The 23,000-nt window shown below is 43.1% G+C and overlaps 1 protein-coding gene across 3 annotated transcripts in view; it reads left to right on the top strand.

Annotated features, from left to right (window-relative positions):
- Positions 1-23,000, top strand: part of FYN (FYN proto-oncogene, Src family tyrosine kinase) — an 86,252-nt gene that overhangs the window by 37,204 nt on the left and 26,048 nt on the right. For all 3 annotated transcript variants that reach the window (XM_056856086.1, XM_056856085.1, XM_056856084.1), the window contains exons 2-6: positions 1,879-2,136; positions 3,123-3,219; positions 10,068-10,166; positions 16,942-17,045; positions 20,628-20,777. In XM_056856086.1, coding sequence (XP_056712064.1) covers positions 1,890-2,136; positions 3,123-3,219; positions 10,068-10,166; positions 16,942-17,045; positions 20,628-20,777 — 697 coding nt within the window. In that variant the 5' untranslated portion in view covers positions 1,879-1,889. The remainder of the gene's footprint in view (positions 1-1,878; positions 2,137-3,122; positions 3,220-10,067; positions 10,167-16,941; positions 17,046-20,627; positions 20,778-23,000) is intronic.

Genomic DNA, 23,000 nt, shown 5'->3' with positions numbered 1-23,000 from the left:
AGATCAGACCAATGCTCCATCTCACCCAGTGTCCTGTTTCACCTGGTGGCCAACAAGTTGCCCAGGAGTACCCACAAACATAGGGCTGCCAACCTCCAGGTACTCCATGAAATATAAAGGCTCAGTGCTGTAAGGATAATTGGAGCAACCCAAGACAGCACTATTAACTAATTTCTTATGCAAAAAGTGAATTTTATATTGAAAAAGTGCAAAATATATACAATTATATACAAATAAAGATACAACAAGATACAAATGTACAATAAGCAATCCAAAAAAGACTATAGCAAGGATATCACAGATCCTAATTGAACAGGTAAGTCACAATATACGACCCACTTAGGTGTCTTTTGATAAAAAGTCTCTGATTCATGCAGTAATTAAGTCCAGTTGTCAAGCAACTCACAAAAATGCAATAATTTATGACTATGCCAACATTAAAAGGAATATAAAGAATCTTACCAGTAATAAAAGTATCAAAACCCTAATAGGTAACGTCATAAATTATTGCATTTTTGTGAGTAGCTCTGATGTTTTTGTATATTGTTTGCTGTGATACACAGATACAAGTCACTGATGAAGCCATAGGCGAAACGTGGTCCCGATCTAGACGACATGTCTGGCATCGTCCCTTCGTGGCTTTCTTCCATTTTTTGCATATAGTTGCTTGACAACTGGACTTAATTACTGCACGAATCAAAGACTTCTTATCAAAAGACACCTAAGTGAGTCGTATATTGTGACTTACCTGTTCAATTAGGATCTGTGATATCCTTGCTATAGTCTTTTTTGGATTGCTTATTGTACATTTGTATCTTGTTGTATCTTTATTTGTATATAATTGTATATATTTTATACTTTTTAACTATAAAATTCACTTTTTGCATAAGAAATTCATTTATAGTGCTGTCTTGGGTTGCTCCAACCTCCAGGTACTAGCTGGAGATCTCCTGCTATTACAACTGATCTCTTAGCCAATAGAGATCAATTCACCTGGAGAAAATGGCGCTTTTGCAATTGGACTCTGTGGCATTGAAGTCCCTCCCCTCCCTTCCCTCCTCAGGCTCCTCCCCAAAAAACTCCCGCTGTTGGCGAAGAGGGACCTAGCAACCCTATACAAATGGGCCATAGAGGCCAGGGTCTTCCCCTGATGTCACTTCTTAGCTGCTGGTATTCAGAGGTTTGTTGCCTCAATCTATGGAGGTTCCCTTTGCTCATCCTCCATGAATCTGCCTAATCCCATTTTAAAGCAATTTATGCTCATGGCCATCAACTACATCCAGTGGCAATGAATTCCACAATTTAATCCTCATTGACTAAAGTATTTCCTTTTGTCTGTCCTGAACCTATAGCCCATCAATTTATTTGGGTGCCCTTAAGTACTAGTATTATGGGAGAGGGAGGGGGAAACTCTCATTATCCACAAAAGCATAATTTTATAAACCTCTTATCATGTCCCCTTTTAGGTATCTTTTTTCTAAACTGAAAAATTCCAGTCTTCAGCCTTTCCTCATAGGAAAGGTGTTCGAACCTCTTAATTATCTTGGTTGCCCTCTTCTGTTCTTTTACATCCTTTTAATCCATAGTTTATCCTTTGTGTTTATCCACTTTGCAGCAAGGAAAGGACAGGCCCAGGCCATATCAGAAGTGCACTTTAGTAATGCCAGAAAGGAGGATGTCTCTTAAAAGAATCTACTTTGGTGACCTCCCATATTTTCTACTGAAAACACCATTGCCAATTTGAATGCTCAGGAAGCTGGACAATTAACTACTTGATGCCTGTGAGCTTTTAAAGACTAGTTTCAGTCCATAGGGGCCATAGTATTAATACTGGGAATTGTATTAACAAGCAGTATATTTCCTTTTTATATACTACAGGATTTTAGATAATGGGCTGTGTGCAATGTAAGGATAAAGAAACAACAAAACTGACAGATGAGAGAGATGGCAGCTTAAACCAGAGTTCAGGTTATCGTTATGGGACAGATCCAACCCCGCAGCATTATCCAAGCTTTGGTGTGACTTCAATTCCAAACTACAACAACTTCCCCACAGCTGGAGGACAGGGACTGACGGTGTTTGGTGGTGTCAACTCCTCATCACATACTGGCACTCTGCGTACAAGAGGGGGAACAGGTAAATCATTATAACAAGTGCATCCATTATCCTTATTTTAAGCACAATGTGATATTTCTTGGGCATAAAAAAAGGTTGTTAGCTTTTTATTACTGGGTATGTTGTGGGCAGTGAACTGGTTCTTTTTTACAAAGGACTGGCCACAATACAGTAAAGCATAGTAGATGTGTTTTTGTGGTCTTCCCCTTCACTTTCTCACACAATTGCCTATTTGCATGCACAAGCATTTTTTTCTTTGCTGTCAAGTCACAGCTGACTTATGGCAATCCTGGTGGGGTTTTCAAGTCAAGAAATGTTAAGAGGTGATTTGCCATTGCTTGCCTCTGCATAGCGACCCTGGGCATCCTTGGTGGTCTCCCATCCAAATACTGACTGGGACCCACCCTGCTGAGCTGATGAGATTGGGCTAGCCTGGACTATCCAGGCCAAGGCACAAGTGTGCATACCCATTCATATAATTTATACACAATCCTCATGTGCACACACGCACGTGCTCACATTCTCATACACATACAATATTCATACTTGCAGTCTAAACAGTTGACTGAAAATGTCATCTCCCTTTTCTCTGACAGCTGCTATAGCACAGTGGCTAAGAGTCTGAGCTGTGACTCAAGTCCTTGGCTCAAATTCCACCTCTCATGAATTCACTGTTTTGTGAGCCCCAGGCAACCACCACCTTGAAATATGGGAATAATAATACTCATCAACTTTGCAAAGCTTTTGTACAGGTTTCTACATTATAATATATGTGAATCACTTTGGACTCAGAAAAGTCCTATACCTATACCTGTGCTAAGTATTATTTATCTGTTCTTGGAGTCAAATTGTGACAAAGAACACTCTTTTGTTATATATGAAAAATCAGCACATTCTGAACAACAAAAAAGAATCTTGTTGCATAAACTACAAGGCATCTCTTTCCTTTCCCATGATGCTATAGCAAGTCTTCAAAGCTGTGTTCACATTTACACGTCTTTCCATAGGTGTAACTCTTTTTGTGGCTCTATATGATTATGAAGCAAGAACAGAAGATGACTTAAGTTTTCATAAAGGAGAAAAATTTCAGATACTTAACAGCTCGTAAGTAAATGCTCCTGCATCACTTTCTTCATGGTACTATTTATTTGTTTGTTTAATTTTTTCCTCCCCACCCCCCACCACAATAGTCAGGGTGCTCAGGGCAGGTTACAGCATGAAATAAAAGCACCAATCCATTGATACCTACAGAGCAATAATAAAATACAATCAGTAAAATACATTAAAAAATCTAACCACAATGGTGTCTAAGGTTACATAATACCTCCCAATAGTAAAACAATCATAAGTTTAAATGCAATAAAATTAGGAGGGAAAGATCTAACATAAATAACTTAATAGGTGGCTGGAGAGGGAGACTAGCAGGGGGGTTGTGGAAAGGAAGAAGGGGGGCATAAAAAAGGGAGATTTGGGTCCAGGCCAGCAGATGTAATCATCATAGATGCATAACTGTCACTGCCCTCAACCATAAGCCTTTCAGAACATCTCCATCTGCAGGTCCTTTGGAATTGTGCAAGATATTTCAGGGACTGGGTTTCCCTAGACCCGTGTTGGCGAACCTATGGCACGCGTGCCAGACATGGCACGCGGAGCTTTCTCTGTGGGCACGCGCCCGCCGCCCAGGTGGGCGGGGGGCTTTGAACTATGCCGCGCTGCCTGCAGGCAGCGCAGCACGGTTTAAAGCCCGCCCTTTCCCTGGACTGCCCGCCGCCCAGCTGGGTGGTGGGGTATTTCTAATGGGGGGGAGGTTGGGGGGCAGCAGGGCCAGGTGCCCGGTGGGGGGACGGGGGGCCCGTCCCGCATTTGTGCTCCGTCATTGGCGCCAGGCGCCCAGCGCTCGCGCCCTTGGGCCCCTCTGGGGAAAGCGGGACCACCGCCCGTAAAGCCGGCGCAGCCTTCTGGCCCTCGGGGATCCCAAGCTCCGCCACCCACCACCCCCCGGCCTTAGCTGGGCGGGACGGCGCCTGCCCCCGCACCCCCCGGCCAGACGGCCCTTCCGCGGGGCCGCAGCAGCTGTGTGCCGGGGGGCGGCGGCCGCCGGACCCCGGCCAGCAAACCGGGAGGAAAAGGAACGGCTCGGCCGCCCCCCCTCTCTTCCGTGCAACATCTCACCACCACCCCCCCCCGCGCTCGCTTCTCCTGGCCTTGCCGGGCTTCCGCACTCGAGCGCTCAGCTGACCAGGAGCCAGGGGCAGACCCAACTTCGCCCAGCCGCAGCTGCGGAAAGAGCCGCCCCGGAACGTGTGGGTGGAGCGCGGGAGGCGGCGGCGGCTCCTACCCCCGTCCCGCCTGGCTCTCTGCGTGGTGCGCGTGGAGGACACCGCCGGGGGAAGAAGAGGAGCCGTCGAAGGCGGGCGGGCAGGGCGCGCGCAGAAGGGCCGTCGGGGGGCATTGCGTCTCCTGGGCGAGTCAGCTGTGACTTGACAGCAGGGGGGGCTTTGAACCGTGCCGAGCTGCCAGGCAGCGTGGCACGGTTCAAAGCCCCCCCTTCCCTGGACTGCCCGCCGCCCAGCTCAAAGCCCCCCTTCCCTGGACTGCCCGCCGCCCAGCTGGACTGCCCCCCTGCCCCCCTGGACTGCCCCCCCTTCCCTGGACTGCCCGAGGGCCAGTTCAAAGCCCCCCCTTCCCTGGACTGCCCGCCGCCCAGCTCAAAGCCCCCCTTCCCTGGACTGCCCGCCGCCCAGCTGGACTGCCCCCCCGCCCCCCTGCCCCCCTGGACTGCCCCCCCTTCCCTGGACTGCCCGAGGGCCAGTTCAAAGCCCCCCCTTCCCTGGACTGCCCGCCGCCCAGCTCAAAGCCCCCCCTTCCCTGGACTGCCTGCCGCCCAGCTGGACTGCCCCCTGCCCCCCTGGACTGCCCCCCCTTCCCTGGACTGCCCGCGGGCCAGTTCAAAGCTCCCTTCCCTGGACTGCCCGCCGCCCAGCTCAAAGCCCCCCCTTCCCTGGACTGCCCGTGGCCCAGTTCAAAGCCCCCCCTTCCCTGGACTGCCCGCTCCTTCCCTGGACTGCCCACGGCCCAGTTCATAGCCCCCCCTTCCCTGGACTGCCCGCCGCCCAGCTGGACTGCCCCCCCTTCCCTGGACTGCCCGCGGCCCAGTTCAAAGCCCCCCCTTCCCTGGACTACCCGCCACCCAGCTGGACTGCCCCCCTGGACTGCCCGGACTGCCCCCCCTGGACTGCCCCCCCTTCCCTGGACTGCCCACGGCCCAGTTCAACCCCCCTTCCCTGGACTGCCCACTGCCCAGCTGGGCGTGTTGGCACTTTGCGATAAATAAGTGGATTTTGGGTTGCAGTTTGGGCACTCGGTCTCTAAAAGGTTCGCCATCACTGCCCTAGACAGAGAGTTCCACTGAGAAGGGGCCACATGCAAGAAGGCTCTGGCCCTGGTTGAGGACAGCCAAATAGACTTTGGGACAGGGATTACCAGGAGACTTATCAGTTGAAGAGCACAACACTCTCTGGGGGATATATACCGGTGGAGGCAGTCCTATAAATTCAGGCTCCCAGGCTGTTTAGGGCTTTGAAGGTGAGTACCAACACTTTGAACCTAATACTGAATTCATTCTGGAGCCAGTGCAGCTGCCGGAGCACTGGGTGGATATGTGCTCTCCAAGGATTCCCCGTAAGGACCTGTGCAGCCACATTCTGGACCAGCTGCAGTTTCCTGAGTAGTCTCAAAGGTAGCCCTTCATAGATTGAGTTATAGCAATCCAGCCTGGAGGTAACCTTCGCATGGATCACATTGACTAGATAAGCACAGGACAGATAAAGTGATGTGTGTTGTAAACTACACCAATTCACTTAAACCCTCTGGTTGTGTTTTTGAAGTAGAACAGATTCTAGAAACAAGCATATTAGGTTAGATCACTTGCTTTCACTTTTTAGGGAGAAGTAAAACTTTACTTGAAGTAACTCAGATAAGATCATTTTATGAAATTCCACAAGCGTGCATTTAAAATAATAAAAAATTGAATAACGTTAATTTGGAATGACCAGCACCAAAGATTTAAATTGATTATATCTTCCTGTGTACCAGCACAAAAGTAAAAATGAAATTTCAACCATGATTCCATCGCTGCATTTCTTTTGACCTTGATATGCCTTCTACCTCAGTTCAGTTGTAAACAGTGCTGAATTTCATGAATGGAAACCAGCTGTGTATTCTAACAGAAATACAAATGCAGTAATATCTCATCTTTTGTCATTATTTTTGTCCTTGCATTGAACAAACCTATTATCAAAAAGGCATTACCACAGATATAAATGGTAGCCTTAGCAAGTCCTCATTGCTTATTTCTGAAGAAGAAGAAGAAAAAGGATTCAGTCATGATAAAGTGTCACAAAATCATCTTGGCCATGATCCAGCACACAGTAGGCAGGTTGGAAGACAGGTAGTTGATGAAGAGGGAGGAGGGAGCAAAAGAATAAATCCACCTGTCTTGTTTTCTCCTGCATCTTACTGTTTGCATTCCTTACAGTGTTTACATCTCCTGGAGATATTCAGAGAGATATTCTCCTGCTTCTGCTCCTAGTGCAGGTAGTTCTGCATTTGGGCCTCAGTAACTGGATGCATTGAAGAAAGCTGATAAGTAGATTCCTTTGAAATGTGGTGTTGGAGGAAAGTGTTATGGATACCGTGGACTGCCCCAAAAAAATCAGTGGGTTCTAGATCAAATCAGGCCTGAACTGACCCTATAAGCTAAAATGACTAAACTGAGGCTATAATATTTTGGACACATTATGAGAAGACAAGAGTCACTGGAAAAGACAGTCATGCTAAGAAAAGTTGAGGGCAGCAGGAAAAGAGGAAGACCCAACAAGAGATGAATTGATTCAATAAAGGAAGCCACAGCCCTCAATTTGCAAGATCTGAGCAAGGCTGTCAAAGATAGGACATTTGGAGGACATTGATTCATAGGGTCGCCATGAGTCGGAAGTGACTTGATGGCACTTAACACACACAACTGGATGCACCTAGAAGGAGTACCCAATTGGAATATGTCAGCTGAGGAGGAGGAGAGTGGGGAACAAGAGGAGTGAGTCAGGCTGGCCTATGTCTCATTCATCAGCCATCCTTTGCTTGCTGGCTTGCCTTCATGGGAGAAGCCAATGCACCCACCTTCCCTGCATGGAGAGGCTGGAACATGGATGCTAAAGATGGAATTGTGATTCAGTCCTTGAATCTGAAAGCCAAAATTAATCAGGAGTGAGAAAACAGCTTTTCAGAAGCCAAGGCTTATACCAACACTGTCTGTAAAATGCTTGTTTCAAAGCATTTACATGGTACGTTCCATTGATTTCCAATTTTTAAAAATTACCTTTAAAAATGTATAATGTATGAAAGAGCATTATGCTATTATGCACATCTTTCATGGACAGCCAAATGAGTTCTTGCTGTAACTGTGTGAAACTGAAAACAAACCCATCACTGTGATGCTTGGCAGTGTGGAAACAATGGAAAAGAGGAAGTAATTTAATGATTCTGCACAGGTGAACATCTTTGATTTAAATGAAAGCTCAGACGTTTCAACATTAATAGTGAAAACAGTTATTTAAAAAATCATTCTACGCTCTTAAATTAGCAATAAAAACTAACAAAAGATTTACGGTAACCGCTTCTTTTTATGCTTCAAAATACTGCTGCTGCAGACTTAAAGTAATGCTTGAATAGCAAATTCATTTCAAATTCTCAATTGCAATTATATGATCAGTGGCTGAGTTTTTAAAAAAATCCTTACTGGCAAGAAACTTGAGATGTAGGAAAAAATGAGAACTAACTACACAGGAATATTTTGATGGAGTATGCATATTGACATTGTGTCCTTTGTGCTGAGAATAAGAAAGAGAATGTTGGTTGCATGTGTAGGACTTGCAACAGTTCTGCCATTAAATATGGACACAGTAATATCCAAAATGTAAACAGAAATGGAGCCAACCTTCAACCCTTTATGGTTGTATATGGATTTTCCTAGAAAAGATGGAAATGAAGCACCCCATATTGTAGAGAAAGTACATTCCAACAATGGTTGGATACTATATGGCACAAAATGTATGTTGTGTTGTTTTTTAAATCAGAAGATCTCTTTACATGCCTTTGTAATTGACCATACTGCATAAGTAGATTATTGATGTTCTCCGTTAGACAGCCATGATGTAAATGTGTCATCTAGTGCTTATATAGGGCCAAATGATCTCAATGAGTATGAGCTTGATATCATGCAGGGTACAGTCTTTTTAATTTTTCAGTTCCATGCCACTTCACTTTCTTAATGTCACACTCCAAGTGTCTTTTCAATATGGACATCTTTAAGACATTTCACAGGATATCTCCAAGGGTTCCAGTCTGGGAAAGCTGGTTAAAGCACCCGTCATGCGTGTGTATGCTCATGATTAAAGCTAAATATGAGGAGCCCACTATATGAAATATAACTATAATGTACAGCTTGTCTAACTTACTTGTAAACCCCTCTATTTCCTATAGCCATGGCACAATATTTATGGATGTGATAAAATAGCTCTATCTAGTGGCGTTTTTGGAAACTACATTGGTAGCAAAACAAAAAGCAATGACAAAGCGATCTTTGTGCGGTATTAAGGCTGTTCTGCTAAAGGCTATTTTCTATAAGAATATCATGTGGTGAAATACACACAAGTGCTTTTATCACCTACTAATAATGCACACAGAATTTCCTGTCTAGAAGTGATATTAAGGACAGAGGTGAATGTCAAAAGCAGTTTAAGGTACATTGTGATGGTCTGCTGTTTAAAGAAACACAGAACAAAAAATCCCACAGTGGTCAAAAGCCCTTGGCAATTTCTAAAAATCCTTTTTAATGGCTTTTCAGAGTTTATGAAAGGTATTAAGTTTCATTCTTCCCAGTGGAGTGTGTTGTAGCTTTCTTGATTTTATGGGCTTGAATTAGGATTAAACTAAATATTATGTGAGAAATCCATGATGAGGATATCCCACATTTTTGGGGATATGTTCCAGAACAGGCAGTGGATGTGGCAGGCAAAATGGGTTGAAACAGTGGCACTAGGAGAGATAGATGAAGCAGTAGTGGACCGAGGAGGTCTTTAATAATTTCCTCTTTCACTGTTTCCCAATTATTATTTCCCAATATTATTAAACTGTTTCCCAGTATTATCCTTTAGTACATATATTACATTTATACAATATAGATTGGCTCTTACAAACTGCAGATAAAGGGTGCTGTTGGATTACAGACCTTGATCTCCTCTTTTTGCCAGCAACCCCTGGTTGATTCTGATGCTGGGGGTTAGAGATACCTCAAGGACAACCTGTCATGAGCTACAATAATGAGGAGGATGAACTGAGCAAAATTATCTCAGTCTTCCTCTTCAACCAGTGGAGCTTCTGCTGCCTCAAGTAGTTCTGCTGGCAGAAGAGAGAGGCAGGGAAATTTTGCCATCCCTCCATATTTTGTGGGCATTTTGTATATGAGGCTACCCTGACCCTTAGAATCAGCTCTTCAGGGATCCTAGGAGTTATGGGGGGAAAGAACATGGGCAAGATCTGTATTCATGAGCATCTGTTATTGCAGTTTATAAGATCCAACCCTATTAATACAATTATTTTTGTGGGTTTAGATCATGGTTGAGTTTCTCTGTTCTGTTAATTCCCAGAAAATGCATTATTTTTGTTGTATCCTACCATTATGTGTTCTGTGGATGCAAAGTGTGCTCCATCAACACAGCAGGCTCTTGCATCAGTGGAACATACATTACACCTGAGCTGCATGTGGTGACAGGGTGCTACTCATAGTCTGCAGAATGAATCTGTAGCAATGGGAAGTGATTAAAAGTTATGAGCAATTTTAAATTGAGAAGGATGACTTTTGTCTCGTGCTAATGCTCTCTTCTCTTTTGCAGGGAAGGAGACTGGTGGGAAGCTCGTTCCTTGACTACAGGAGAAACGGGTTACATTCCCAGTAATTATGTGGCCCCAGTTGACTCCATCCAAGCAGAGGAGTATGTCCTTTTCATTTTATGGAAGGCTGATTGTGACGCCTGCCCCTTCTCCACTCACAAAGAGTGCCTGCCACCCTCCACAACCTCTCTCTCTCAGGTTCAGGGTTACAAGTAGGTCAGGCTGTCACACATTGCTACCCTTCTTGTCTCTTCTAAAACATAGAGAGCCATGACCATTTCAACTTTCAGGTCCTCTCTCACTCCCAGAGACATCAGCAGACAAGGTAGCCCAGTCTCCTTTAATACTCTCCCCTCACTCAAACACTTCACAGCATTGTTGGGTTTGGGGACTCAACACTGTTCTGTTCACGCACTGCCACCTTTTATTCATATCCTATTATATATAAAGACTGAGATATCAATTTGTGCATGTTTCTTTCCCTGAGACAAACAGCTCACAGGGTTAAACAAACAAAGGCCATTTATGCAGGGTCAATTTTGATGCTCGCTCAAAGCTCTTTTTTAAAATGCGACCTTTAAAATGCTTATCCACAGTCCTGACTCAAAAGGAGAAATTCCACACACGCCCACTCGCCTGCTCCTTCATTCCTTCCATTAGCAACTGCTGTTTGCATAGCTAAAGCGCGGCTGTGAATTTTGCATGCTTCCTTGAGGAGATTCTTCGCGGCGGGGGCAGAGCAAACACAAAAGGTCATGTTAAAGGGGCTCTTAAGAAATGTGAAACAGGTATGCACTGGCTTCGCAGTCACTTCCTGAATGATGGTTCAGCATGAAAAACTCAAAAAAAGCTGCGGGGCACTTCAGCCTGGAATGTGCTGCTAATTAAAAGGTAAAGGTCCCCTGTGCAAGCACCGGGTCATTCCTGACCCATGGGGTGACGTCACATCCCGACGTTTACTAGGCAGACTTTGTTTGGAGGGTGGTTTGCCAGTGCCTTCCCCAGTCATCTTCCCTTTACCCCCAGCAAGTTGGGTACTCATTTACCGACCTCGGAAGGATGGAAGGCTGAGTCAGCCTTGAGCCGGCTACCTGAAACCAACTTCCGTCAGGATCGAACTCAGGTTGTGAGCAGAGCTTGGACTGCAGTACTGCAGCTTACCACTCTGCGCCACGGGGCTCCTTGTGCTGCTAATTACCAAGCATAAATGGCCAAGGAGTTCACTTTTATTTATGGTTTGAACATAACACAGAAGAAAGTCAAGTAGAGATTACAATGTTTCTTTTCCGTTGAACTGTTTTCCTATGCCAGCATTTGGGATCTTTTGTTACAAGATGACTTTTCTGTCCAGTTAGCTGTAAGCTGCTCTTAGCCGCAGCTTCACGGAGTCAGATAATACACTCCCCTGTCTCGCTGCCAACACCCAACTGCGGTTTTCCACCTCTCTCTCTCTCTCTAACATTCCATCAGCACTCATTGGTCGCTCTTAAAGAGAGGTGGAACCTAACCTGTCCGTCACACTGATTCATTCTGTACTTGAAGAAGATGCAAGGGAATTGTGCAGTTGTGGTGATGTTCAAACAATGTAACATCACATTAGTTTCTTTTTTTTTTTTGTCTGTACTGATTAAATAATTAGGTATTAGTATTTGATGCAAGTTTGAGAGTAGCAGATCATATGCTGAAGATATTGGTGGCAACCTCTTGTCAAAGTTTTTGTGGATAGGTCTTCCTGGTATTGACAGAGTGTTTGGGTTTGTGAGGGCACTTCTTGAAAACTGGATCCTTTCCCATCCTGGCTATTAAAATCATCCTGGAAGAAAGCTTCTCTATGGAAGATTATTAATATGTCCCACTTACAAGGGGCATTTATTTCACAGTGTCTTCTTTCAATTACGTTTAGTTCATGAATTCACTACAAGGGTGATGATGGATGCTCACGAACCATTTCCAGTCACCTGCAGGGAGTATGGCATGTTTGTTTTCCTCCCTGAGGACAAGATGGATTTCAACTGTCACAAGTGTAGGTTGATAGGTCTCTTAGAGGACAAGGTTCAGAGCCTAGAGGAAAAGATTGCTACTCTCCAAGACATCAAGGATGGGGAGGATTTTATTAACAGAAGCCTGGAGGCCCTGCATAGGGAAGGGGAGACGATTCAAAGAAACAGCAGTGTAGTTTCCTGCCCTAATGAGACTCCTCAGAGTGCTAGAGGGTGTCCCCAAAGGCATCGAGCGAGACGCCACTCAATGCCATTAGGAATCGATTCCAGGCCCCTGCAGTGGTGGCAGAGCTGGAAATACTGCCAGCGGAAGAATCACAAACACAAGGAAGATTGAGGGAGGAGGACAGCTGGATACAAAGGAGCGGCACTGGAAGGAAAAGGAAAGCGTTGGTTGTAGGTGACTCCCTGCTGAGGGGTATGGAACATCATGTGTCTATTCCTGACCCCCTGGCCTGAGAAGTATGTTGCTTGCCATGGGCAAAAATTAAAGATATTGTAGACCAGATACCAAAACTGGTCAAACCTACAGATCATTACCTATTTGTGATGGTCCATGTGGGAACCAATTACATGGCCGAGAACACCATCAAAAACATTAAGACTGACTATGAAGCTCTCAGGAGAAAGCTGAAGGGAATGGGGGCACAGGTGGTGTTCTCTTCAATCCTTCCTGTCAGAGGAAGGGGAATGTGACAGGAACAAAAGATAATGGAGGTGAACCACTGGTTGTGTTGGTGGTTCCAGCAGGAGCGATTTGGATTCTGGGACCACGGGCTAGGTTTTCTGGATGACGACCTACTAGCATACGATGGAATTCACCTTTAAGGTTGAGGAAGAATGTTTTTGGGAAAAATCTGGAGATAATCATTAGGAGGGCTTTAAACTAATACCACAAGGGGAAGGAGACAACCAATGTAGGGATTTAAATGAAGGAGAGCAAACAGCAGAGGCCCACCTGGGAGGGACATGTCTAAAGGAGATGAAGGCGCAGGGCTTCAGGTGTCTATGTACCAATGCCCAAAGCTTGGGCAATAAGGAAGAGCTTGAGTTTCTAATGCAGTCAAAGGGATATGATTTAGTAGGCATTACAGAGATTTGGTGGGATGATTCCCATGAATGTAGTAGTGGATGGATATGAGTTGTTCAAGAAAAACGGAAAAGGTCAAAGAGGTGGCGGAGTGGCATTGTATGAGAGGAGAGGGTTTGCTTGTCAAGAAATATTGGAGGACTTCCGGTGCCTGAGCTGGTCCCGGCAACAGTCTCCAGGGAGAGTTCCCAGGAGAATCCAAGATACGCTTTAAATTGGAGTGCAAATAGCACACCAACCCGGCCCTAAACAGTGGTCTAGGATGCAGGAATTCCTCTGCAGCCTGAAGATAGCAGTGTGACTCCCATACTCTCCGAGGGAGCTTTTTTAAGTCCCCCGAAGGTGTGGATGCTGTCCTGCTCGGCATTGAGGGGAGAAAACATAGCCTTGGGCGTTTTCTTGGCTACCAGCTTGGACCTCCAGCACCTATAACCATCCTATGAACTATTTAAGGAAAATACCTCACTCTCAGAAGTCTAAGTGAGTACAAAAAATACTTTTGATCTTACCGAGCAAACATTACCGGGATAGACGAGCACCCTGGCTATAAAATAACTGGGAACTCCGCACTCTCCCTCCCCATTAAATAAACATTGTTTGGCTGAGATAAGACATCTGATAAAGCAGTAAAGACGTTATCAAGCCGATCTCTGGGTAGACTAAACAACTGACTTTGATGGACGTTACAAATACCAATTGGATTCTGTGATGTTTGAGGGGAAAGGAGCATAAAACCCACCCTCCCCCTTGGTCACAATACCTTTCTGGGTTAGAAAGATCAGCCTGCCACGTACTCAAAACTGAAATCTTTGCCGACTCTGGAGAAGGAAGTTCAAATTCACCCCAGACCGGAAGCTCCCCCAGTGCACCACATAAAGGGTTTACTACTAAGAACTACAAAAAGGGGAAGACAAAAGGTCTGCGCCTGCATTATTTTCGGCTGACTTCCTGTTTCCTGTGGCTGTCAACCTAGAGTGGCCAAAAAAACCTCGATGGTACTTCAAACTTCAAAAAACTTATTTTCAACTGTTTATTGAGGATTTCTAAAAGAAATACATAGCGATTATGCTTGGTACAAGCTAATAGTCTATCCACATACTGGAGAAGTAAATCGGTGAAGAGAGTAAAAATGGAAAAAATCCACGATTTGTTTGTCCTGCAGCATGAGGCATCTGCTAGATGGTATGAACAAATGTTAAAAAAACAGGAGCAGATGGCAAAGCAGATGGAATGGATGGCTGTTACTATGAATGTTGATATCCAGTCGATTAACCAAAAAATAAATGAGGAAGATTTCGAAGGCTCCACTGAACTGCCACTAGATGACAAGAAAGAAGAATGACAGAGGAAATACTCAGATGTAATGGGAAATCTCAATAAGCAAAGTGAGAGAATTCTGATACCAACAATGGATTTGACAGTGAAGGATTTTGATTTGTGTCTTTTTAACCTGCCTGAGGAAATCTTTAACATAGCCTTGGAGGACTTAATAAGCAAGAAAATTGGAGCTGACAAGATTCCTTTACTTGAACGTGGGATGGAACAGACTACAACCTGGATTTACTATGAAGACCATCTGTATGCAGAGGAGACTTCAGTAATGACCTCCAAGGATGATTTCTTACGTCTGTTGCTATTGGAGTCACCAAGGAGATGCTGGAAATTCCGAGCAAAGAAACTAATATAAAAGAGTTGGGTCTTTCTTGGTGATATGATTGAAGGGAATGGGTTACATGGACTGGTTTAAAGGGAAAGAGAATTATAATTGATATTGATTTTTTAGAATATTAATATGCTTAAAAGGGATGGGCGAACTTTGTTGGAAACTGTATACATAAAATAACTGTTCTTTTAAGGGGAAAGGAGGCGTGGAGAGCTTATTGTGAAAATTATTTTTTGAAGGATCAATCTAAAGGATAAATTTTGATTTAATCCCATGTATATATTTTGCATAATGGCTAATTAGGATACCATAAGATTTGCATTAGACAAAATAAGAAAAGGATGATTTTCTTATAGAGACGAGGATTATAGTGTTAGCAAAAGTATTTACAATTTATTTTAGACGGAAGAAAGTGAAGGGGAAGTCTTTTATTTGTATTAGAAATTTTATTAGGTTTTTTAATTTGCGTTTATAAATCTCTATAATTGAGTAGTGTTATATGTATGATGTATTAAATGAGAAAATAATAAAAATTCTTTATAAAAAAAAGAAATATTGGAGGAGGAGGGTGACAGCCCAGTGGAAAGTGTCTGGGTGAGGATAAGGGAAGGAAGGACAATCAGTATTGTGGATGGAGTCTGCTACAGACCTCCTGACCAGGGTAAGAAGGTGGATGTTGCCCTCCTTGAGCAGCTGACAGGGTATCCAAACAACAAGACCTGATAGTTATGGGTGAGTTCAACTTCCCTGATGTGTGCTGGGAGACAAACTCTGGAAAGCATCCACAGTCAAGCAAGTTCTTCACCTGCCTCGCCAACAACATCCTTCATCAAATGGTGGAGGTAGCTACGAGGGGCTCAGCCATGCTTGACTTAATATTGACCAACAGGCAAGACATGGTAGATGGGATGGAGGTGGTGTGGACCTTAGGGGGAAGTGACCATGTCCTCCTAGAATTCCTTTTGCTGTGGGGGACCAAGGAAATTCGTAGCCACATGTGTCTGTTAGATTTTGGTAGGGCAGATTTTAATAAACTCAGAGGCATGATGAGGATCATTCCATGGGCAAGACTGATGGAAGGGAAAGGAGCAAGTGAAGGGAGGGCTCTCCTGAAATAAAAGCTCTTGCAAACTCAAGCCCTCATTATTCCAACAAGAAGGAAACATGGTAGAGGATTCAAGAAGCCAATGTGGATGAACAGAGAACTCCATGATGAGCTAGGGGAGAAAAAGGAATTGTTCAAGAAATGGAGGCAAGGACATACCTCTAAAGAAAAGTGTCTGCGGGTTGCTAGGCACTGTAGGTCAGCCATCAGAGAGGCCAAAGCTCACAGTGAGCTGATGCTGGCCAGGGAGGCTCGCCACAACAAGAAAAGCTACTTCAGATATGTGAGGAGCAGACGCAAGGGGAAAGAAGCCATAGGCCCATGGTTGGGTGAAAATGGAGAAACTCTGACAGAGTACAGAGAGAAAGCAGAAAGGCTCAATGCCTATTTTGCCTCAGAAGAAGAAAATAGGCTCAACATTTCCTGATATAGATTTCCTTTATGTTAGAGCTGGTTCATCAGTATAGAATAGAGGCTGCCCTGATTTTGCACAGGCTAAATGACAAGACAGAGCCCCATGGCGCAGAGTGTTAAGCTGCAGTACTGCAGTCCAGGCTCTGCTCATGACCTGAGTTCGATCCCAACAGAAGTAGGTTTCAGGTAGCCGGCTTAAGGTTGACTCAGCCTTCCATCCTTCCGAGGTCGGTCAGTTGAGTACCCAGCTTGCTGGGGGTAAAGGGAAGATGACTGGGGAAGGCACTGGCAAACCACCCCATAAACAAAGTCTGTCTAGTAAACCCCATGGGTCAGGAATGACCCGGTGCTTGCACAGGGGACCTTTACCTTTTACCTTTTTAAGAGTAAAAATAGGTCTATACCACTTATTTTCTGCAACACTTACTTTCTATTGTATTTTCAGCACATTAAACTTGCATAAACGCTTATTAATTACCTTTTTAAAAATCTGTTTACAAAACTGTACATATTAACTACTACTACTCAATTTCACCCTTGCATTCTGATTTTTTAGAGGCTATCAACTTAAAATGTTCTTTTGGCCAATTCTGGTTTTGTATAGGTGGTACTTTGGCAAGCTTGGACGAAAGGATGCTGAGAGACAGCTGCTATCATTTGGCAACCCACGAGGGACCTTCCTGATTCGAGAGAGTGAAACCACCAAAGGTAATATGGCCGGTGTTCCAATTGCTCCAAATGCTTCCTGATCAGACATTGATTACAATTTTTTTTCATGGAACTTGCAAGTACCGAAAATGAATCCAACATGTTGCTGAACCAGATCCAAATCATAACTTCTGCAGAGGGTATGATTCCTAACTTAAACTTTTGAGTAGAAAAAAATGCAAAGTTCAGAGTTGACTAGTCAAAACTTTGCTGCAAGTGCATACAGTTCTGTTGTGCTCAGGAAGGGGAAGGTTGAAAATGAAGCAGGGGTCAAATCAAATGTGTAACTCTTGCATTCTGATTTCTTATCAAGACAATTTTGCTTGAGTAGTGAGGAAGCTTTACCTGATAATGAGGTTTAAATGGCCCATAAACTGTCAAGCAGGTGAGGATTACTCTTGATTTTTAAAACTTTGCACATGATAAAATTGCTATTTACAGCTGATTTTATCCACCGTTGTCTCTATAGTGCTATCTTTGACCTTCAACTACTGAAAGTTGCACCAATCAATTTTCAGCCAAGCAAAGTTCCTATTTTATAATCATAGAGTTGGAAGGCTGTTGGGGGGTAATCTAGTTCCTTACCCTGCTCAATTCAGGAATATGCAACTAGAGCATCTGAAACAGATGGTCATCGAGCCTCTGTTTAAAGACATTTACAGTGTCATCCTATGCAGAGTTACTCCAGTCTAAGACCATTAAAATCAATGGGTTTAAACTGGAGTAAACGCTGAATAGGATTGTACTGTTAGTGAAGGAGAGTCCACCACCTCCCAAGTCAGTCTGTTTCCCCATCCTGTACTCGTGCCTTTTATTCTTTGTATCTAAATGCAAGAGTTTACATTTCTCCCTGTTGAAATTCACTGTGTTTGTCTTGACCCAATATTTCTAGTCTGTCAGTATCATTTTAAATCCCAGCCCTGTCTCCTTTGGTATTAGCTATTCCTTTCAGCTTTGGGTCATTTGATGATTTGATAAGCATCTCCACTATGCCCTCGTCAAAGTAATTTATAAAAAAGTAGAGCGGCACAGGGCCTCCCCCCCTGCAGTACTCCCCCTGAGGCCTGGCACCAGCTTGATACAGAGCAATTACTGAACAGTCTGGTACAGTTGCCCAACCAGATATGATTTCACCTAAAATAGAATCATCCAGCCCACGTTTACCAACTTGTTCACAAGGATACCATGGGAAACTTTGTCAAATACTTTGCTGAAATCAAGATATGCTATGTTGACTGCACTCCCACAACTGCATTTGAAACTACCAAGTTACTTTATCATACAAGGAAATAAGATTTTTCTGGCATAAAACTTACTCTGAATAAACCCATTCTGTCTCCTAATAATCAACACTTTCTTCTCTAGATGCTCACAGACAGACCACTTAATAATAATCTGCTCTATAATTTTACAAGGCGTCAGCATCAAGCTGACCAGTCTGTAGTTTCCCTTTTTTCAAAGACTGGGGCAACATTTTCTTGTCTCCAGTCTTCCATGACCTCACTCATTTTCCCAAGAATTCTCAAAGATTAGAACTGGAGTTTCCAAAATAACATCTGCAAGCTGCTTCAGTACCCTGGAATGCAGTTCATCTTGTCCTGGAGACATGAACTCATGTCATATAACTAGATGTTTTCTGTCTCCTGGTGCTTGACTTCAAGTCACTCCTCATATTGTATGTTCTGCTTTTCTCAGGTTGGGCATAATTCCCCGTATAGGAGAAACCAAGACAAAAGAGTTAATTGGTTTGCCTTGTCTCTATTACTGGTGAAGATTTTACCACTTTCCCCAAAGCAACACGCCTACCCCTTCCTTGTTCTTCTTGCTTTGCACTTAACAAGAAGCCCTTACTGTTGTCTTTAGCTTCCCTTGCAAGCCTCAGCTCTTTCAGGGCTTTAGCCTTTCTGATACCATTTTTACAAGTTTGAACTACTTTTTTTTAGCTTTTAAATTTTTGCCATCAAGTCACAGCTGACTTATGGTGACTCCATAGGGTTTTCAAGGCAAGAGATGTTCAGAGGTGATTTGCCATTGCTTTTCTCCGCATCAGGACCCTGGTATTCCTTTGAGGTCTCCCATCCAAATACTAGCCGGGGTCAGGGCTGAGAGTGTGTGACTGGCCCAAGGTCACCCAGCAAACTTCCATGGGTTTCCCATGTCCTAGTCCGACACCTTAACCACTACACCACGCTTGATTATATGTCCCTCCTATCATGTCCTATACATTTAGGTCTCAGTTCATCAGAGTGTTTTTTGTGCAGCAATATTGGGTTCTTTAGATGTCTCCTATTTTTTGCTGCTGATTGAAATAGATTGTGCGTGTGCTTTCAGAATCTCTTGCTCCTCTTGAGTTTGTTTCTCTCTTTAGATTTAAAACCATACCTAGTTTTTTCAGAGCTCTTTGAAATCACTGTTCCTAAAGTCCTGGGTGCGTGTTCAGTTTTATACCTCTTGCTGCAGCCCTGAAGGAGCATGATGTAAAGGAGAAGGGATTTTCTAACTTACTTTAATGATACTGCTCATGTAGCCAGTTTTGCCTTGAACAGTGTAACACTGAGATTGAAACTAAAGAAAAAGGATGTATTTTGATATTTGTATATAAATATCTAGAAAACCAATAAAAAATATTATTTTTTAATTTCTATTGACTGGGAGAGAAAGTTGGTAACTGCCAATGTAGCATTAAAATCCTCCCCTGCTAAAAGGACCCTCAGATTATCCAATTAGCACACAGGGTCCTGGATAAAATGTTTTATCCATCGGTTTCTAGCCTCATTGAGCAGGGCACAACTAAATAAAGAATGCTGAAGAATATCTATGTGGCCAGAACCCACTGACATACTCGTTTAGAGTATGGAACCCTATTTAAATGACCCATTCGCTCCCCTGATGGAATGGCATTTAGCCTAGCCTAGTCTGTATCATGGGACTGTCAGGAAGTTGAAATACGTTGGAAGAGATTGCGGCAGATTTAAATCTAGGTATAAAGGTGAACATACTTTACATGCTCTTATTGTAGTACTTCTAAAATCCAGTTTTTGCAAGCAGCTCAGGATTGAAGAAAGAGCTGCCGATGGCCTATGATCTTTTAGGTCAGAAAGAGGAATTCCTCAAAACTGGATATGGCGTTCAACCAGCTTACTCCATGAGCTCTGATAGGAATCAGCTTGAAGTAGATGTAAGTATCCATTCAATTCTGTGGAGAAATAAACTTTAACCCAGAATCTAAAGGCTGCAGCCCATGTCCGAGCTTCAAGGGAGCTGAGGCCCAGTTTGGCACACAATTAGGAGCCCCAGTAATTTTACGGAGAAAATAGTTCAAAAGAGAATCAGTAGATTCTCCACAAGCTTCAACCCACAAAGGTGCACCGTACAAGAACTGTGATACTACTTTACTGTTAAATACAGTGATTATTGCCTTTATGGAGAAGTTATTTTCATAACCATGTCTTAAATTATGCTTTTCATAATTACATTGTACAACTCTGTTTTCATTTGGACTAGAATATGTTATTAAGTGTTTTAATTGATGCTAATTATATATTTTAGTTATGTTTAGCTTTTATGCTTCTTGTTTAATAGGTGCCTATTCATTATCTATTCGCGACTGGGATGACATGAAAGGAGATCATGTGAAACATTATAAAATTCGTAAACTTGACAATGGTGGATATTACATTACAACTAGGGCACAATTTGAAACACTTCAGCAACTTGTTCAGCACTATTCAGGTAACTTTGCAAATATGTATTTGATATATTCTCACTTTCTTTAAGATACAAAACATTTTCTGTGCAACTCTTTAAGAAGAAAATATTAAGGAGTTTAATATCCTTCACTGAGTTTGTTGGCCCTTCCAATTTATTCATGTAAACAATAAAATCTGTAAACAATAAAATATACACAGTACCTGATATGTTGATCCATTAAAATGAATAATATATAAAGGAAGAATTTTTAAATATAGTAAAACCCAAAAGAATGATAAACAGTACTGAAAACAATGTGTTAGTTCCTTTCCTTTTATTTCAGGCTCCTTTGACCAAAAGTCTTATGCACAAATACATAAGTTAATATAAGTTAAAATACTATAGTATACAAATTTAAAATAAACAAGAGTAACTTAGGATTCTTAAGATGCTTAAACATTAAAATCAAGATCATTTGACCGAAGTTCAATTACTCTACAGACACAGCAGGGACTGCAATAGTACTCATGTCACTGTACAGATGCAACAGATATAACAGCAACTACAGTTGTAAACATGACGTTGGTCACAATGGTTTTAATCTTGTCGTTCCTTTAGAGAAATTACTATTACCAAATATTTCGCGACAAATTTAGTTATTCCTGGATCAACATCACTCATCAGATATGAGGCCACCCAGGATTCAGCAGGGAGATGGTATTTTAATAAGATCGTTGTGGTCCAGGTGGCCCTGGGTATAGCCCACAGATCACAGAATAACAAAAGATTGTCTATTGACTCAATTGCTCCTGATGCACAAGAGCAAAGCCTATCTGAAAATGGGATTTTATTAAATTGGCTGTTCAATTAAGCTGTTGGAAGGACATTCAGTCTGGCGAGCATAAATGCTCTCCTGTGGCTGGGAGTTGTGAGAAGTTTTAGAATGTGTTAGTTCCAGCAATCCTGTTTGGCTACTGGTGGAGATTTCCTGTGATGCAAGGAGAGTATTCCACCGGCACAGGGAGCCTTGCTCTGTCAACACTCCTTGCGACACAGGAAAACTACCATCAGCAACACAAAAATGTTGGAACCAATCTATTAGGAACAATACAGAAAGTCATAAAAACAGTAGTAATCAAAGTATAAAAAGTCTTTTAAATGTTAAGATTTATACAAGCTAGGAAGGGAAAGAAATACATTCTGCAAACCCTTTTTCCTTTCCACAGCTGCAAATGGCACCAGAGGAAAAGGCCAGTTTTGTTTGCAAAACTGCGTGAAGGTTAAGCCCTTTCTCCTCCTGTTGTACCCTCCATACAAATAAGAACCCTGTGCAGCACCTGTTAACTTTTTATGAATTCTGGAAACAGCACATTATAAATATCCACAACATCATCTTGATTTTGGCCTTTTAAATACCTTGTTGAGTCGCTCACTTTTCCATTAAAAATTTTATTATTTGAAGGAGTAGCCACTGCTCTTATTTTGATGAAAGATACAGAGGCTGTTTTCAGATGCTTGTAGTCTTGTAGTGCCTGCAAAAATTGTTTCCAGATAGGGTGGTCAATCTCCAGGTGAGTGCTAAAGATCTGAAATTATAGCTCCTCTCCAGACTACACAGATGAGCTCCCCTGGAGAAAATGGCTGTTTTAGTAGATGGACTCTGTGGTAATATACCGCGCTGAGGCTCCATCCTTAGGGTTGCCAATCTCCAGGTAATAGCAGATCTCCTGCTATTACAACTGTTCTCCAGCCGATAGAGATCAGTTCCCCTGGAGAAAATGGCCGCTTTGGCAATTGAACTCTATGGCATTTAAGTCCCTCACCTCCCAAACCCCGCCCTCCTCAGGCTTCACCCCAAAAACCTCCCGCCGATAGCAAAGAGGGACCTGGCAACCCTATCCATCCTCAAACCTTCAGGAGTTTCCTTTCCCAGAGTTGGCAACCACACTTTCCACAGTGAACAGAGATGTGAAGAATTCATTTAGCTTCTCTGCCACCTCCACATCTTCCTTTAGTTCTTTAATCCTTTTATTCTTTTGTCATCTAAAGGCCCAACGGCCTCTCTGGCCAGTATCCTGCTCCAAATATATTTAAAGAAATGTTTATTGTTTGTCTTTATGCTTAGCAGGATCACCACGTACATATATGAAAAAGGAGGAGGGCATTTCCACCTCATTTTAAAAATGAACTTCAAACATGTTTGCATGTATGGTCTTGCATGGACACACTCTGGCTCATGTTCAATGTGGCTAGGACAGAAAACCT

The sequence above is a fragment of the Euleptes europaea genome, chromosome 10 (genome assembly GCF_029931775.1).
Source record: "Euleptes europaea isolate rEulEur1 chromosome 10, rEulEur1.hap1, whole genome shotgun sequence".
In the NCBI taxonomy this organism is placed as follows: domain Eukaryota; kingdom Metazoa; phylum Chordata; class Lepidosauria; order Squamata; family Sphaerodactylidae; genus Euleptes; species Euleptes europaea.
Note: the sequence above shows the minus strand (reverse complement) of the source record. Positions and strands in the feature narration are given on the sequence as shown.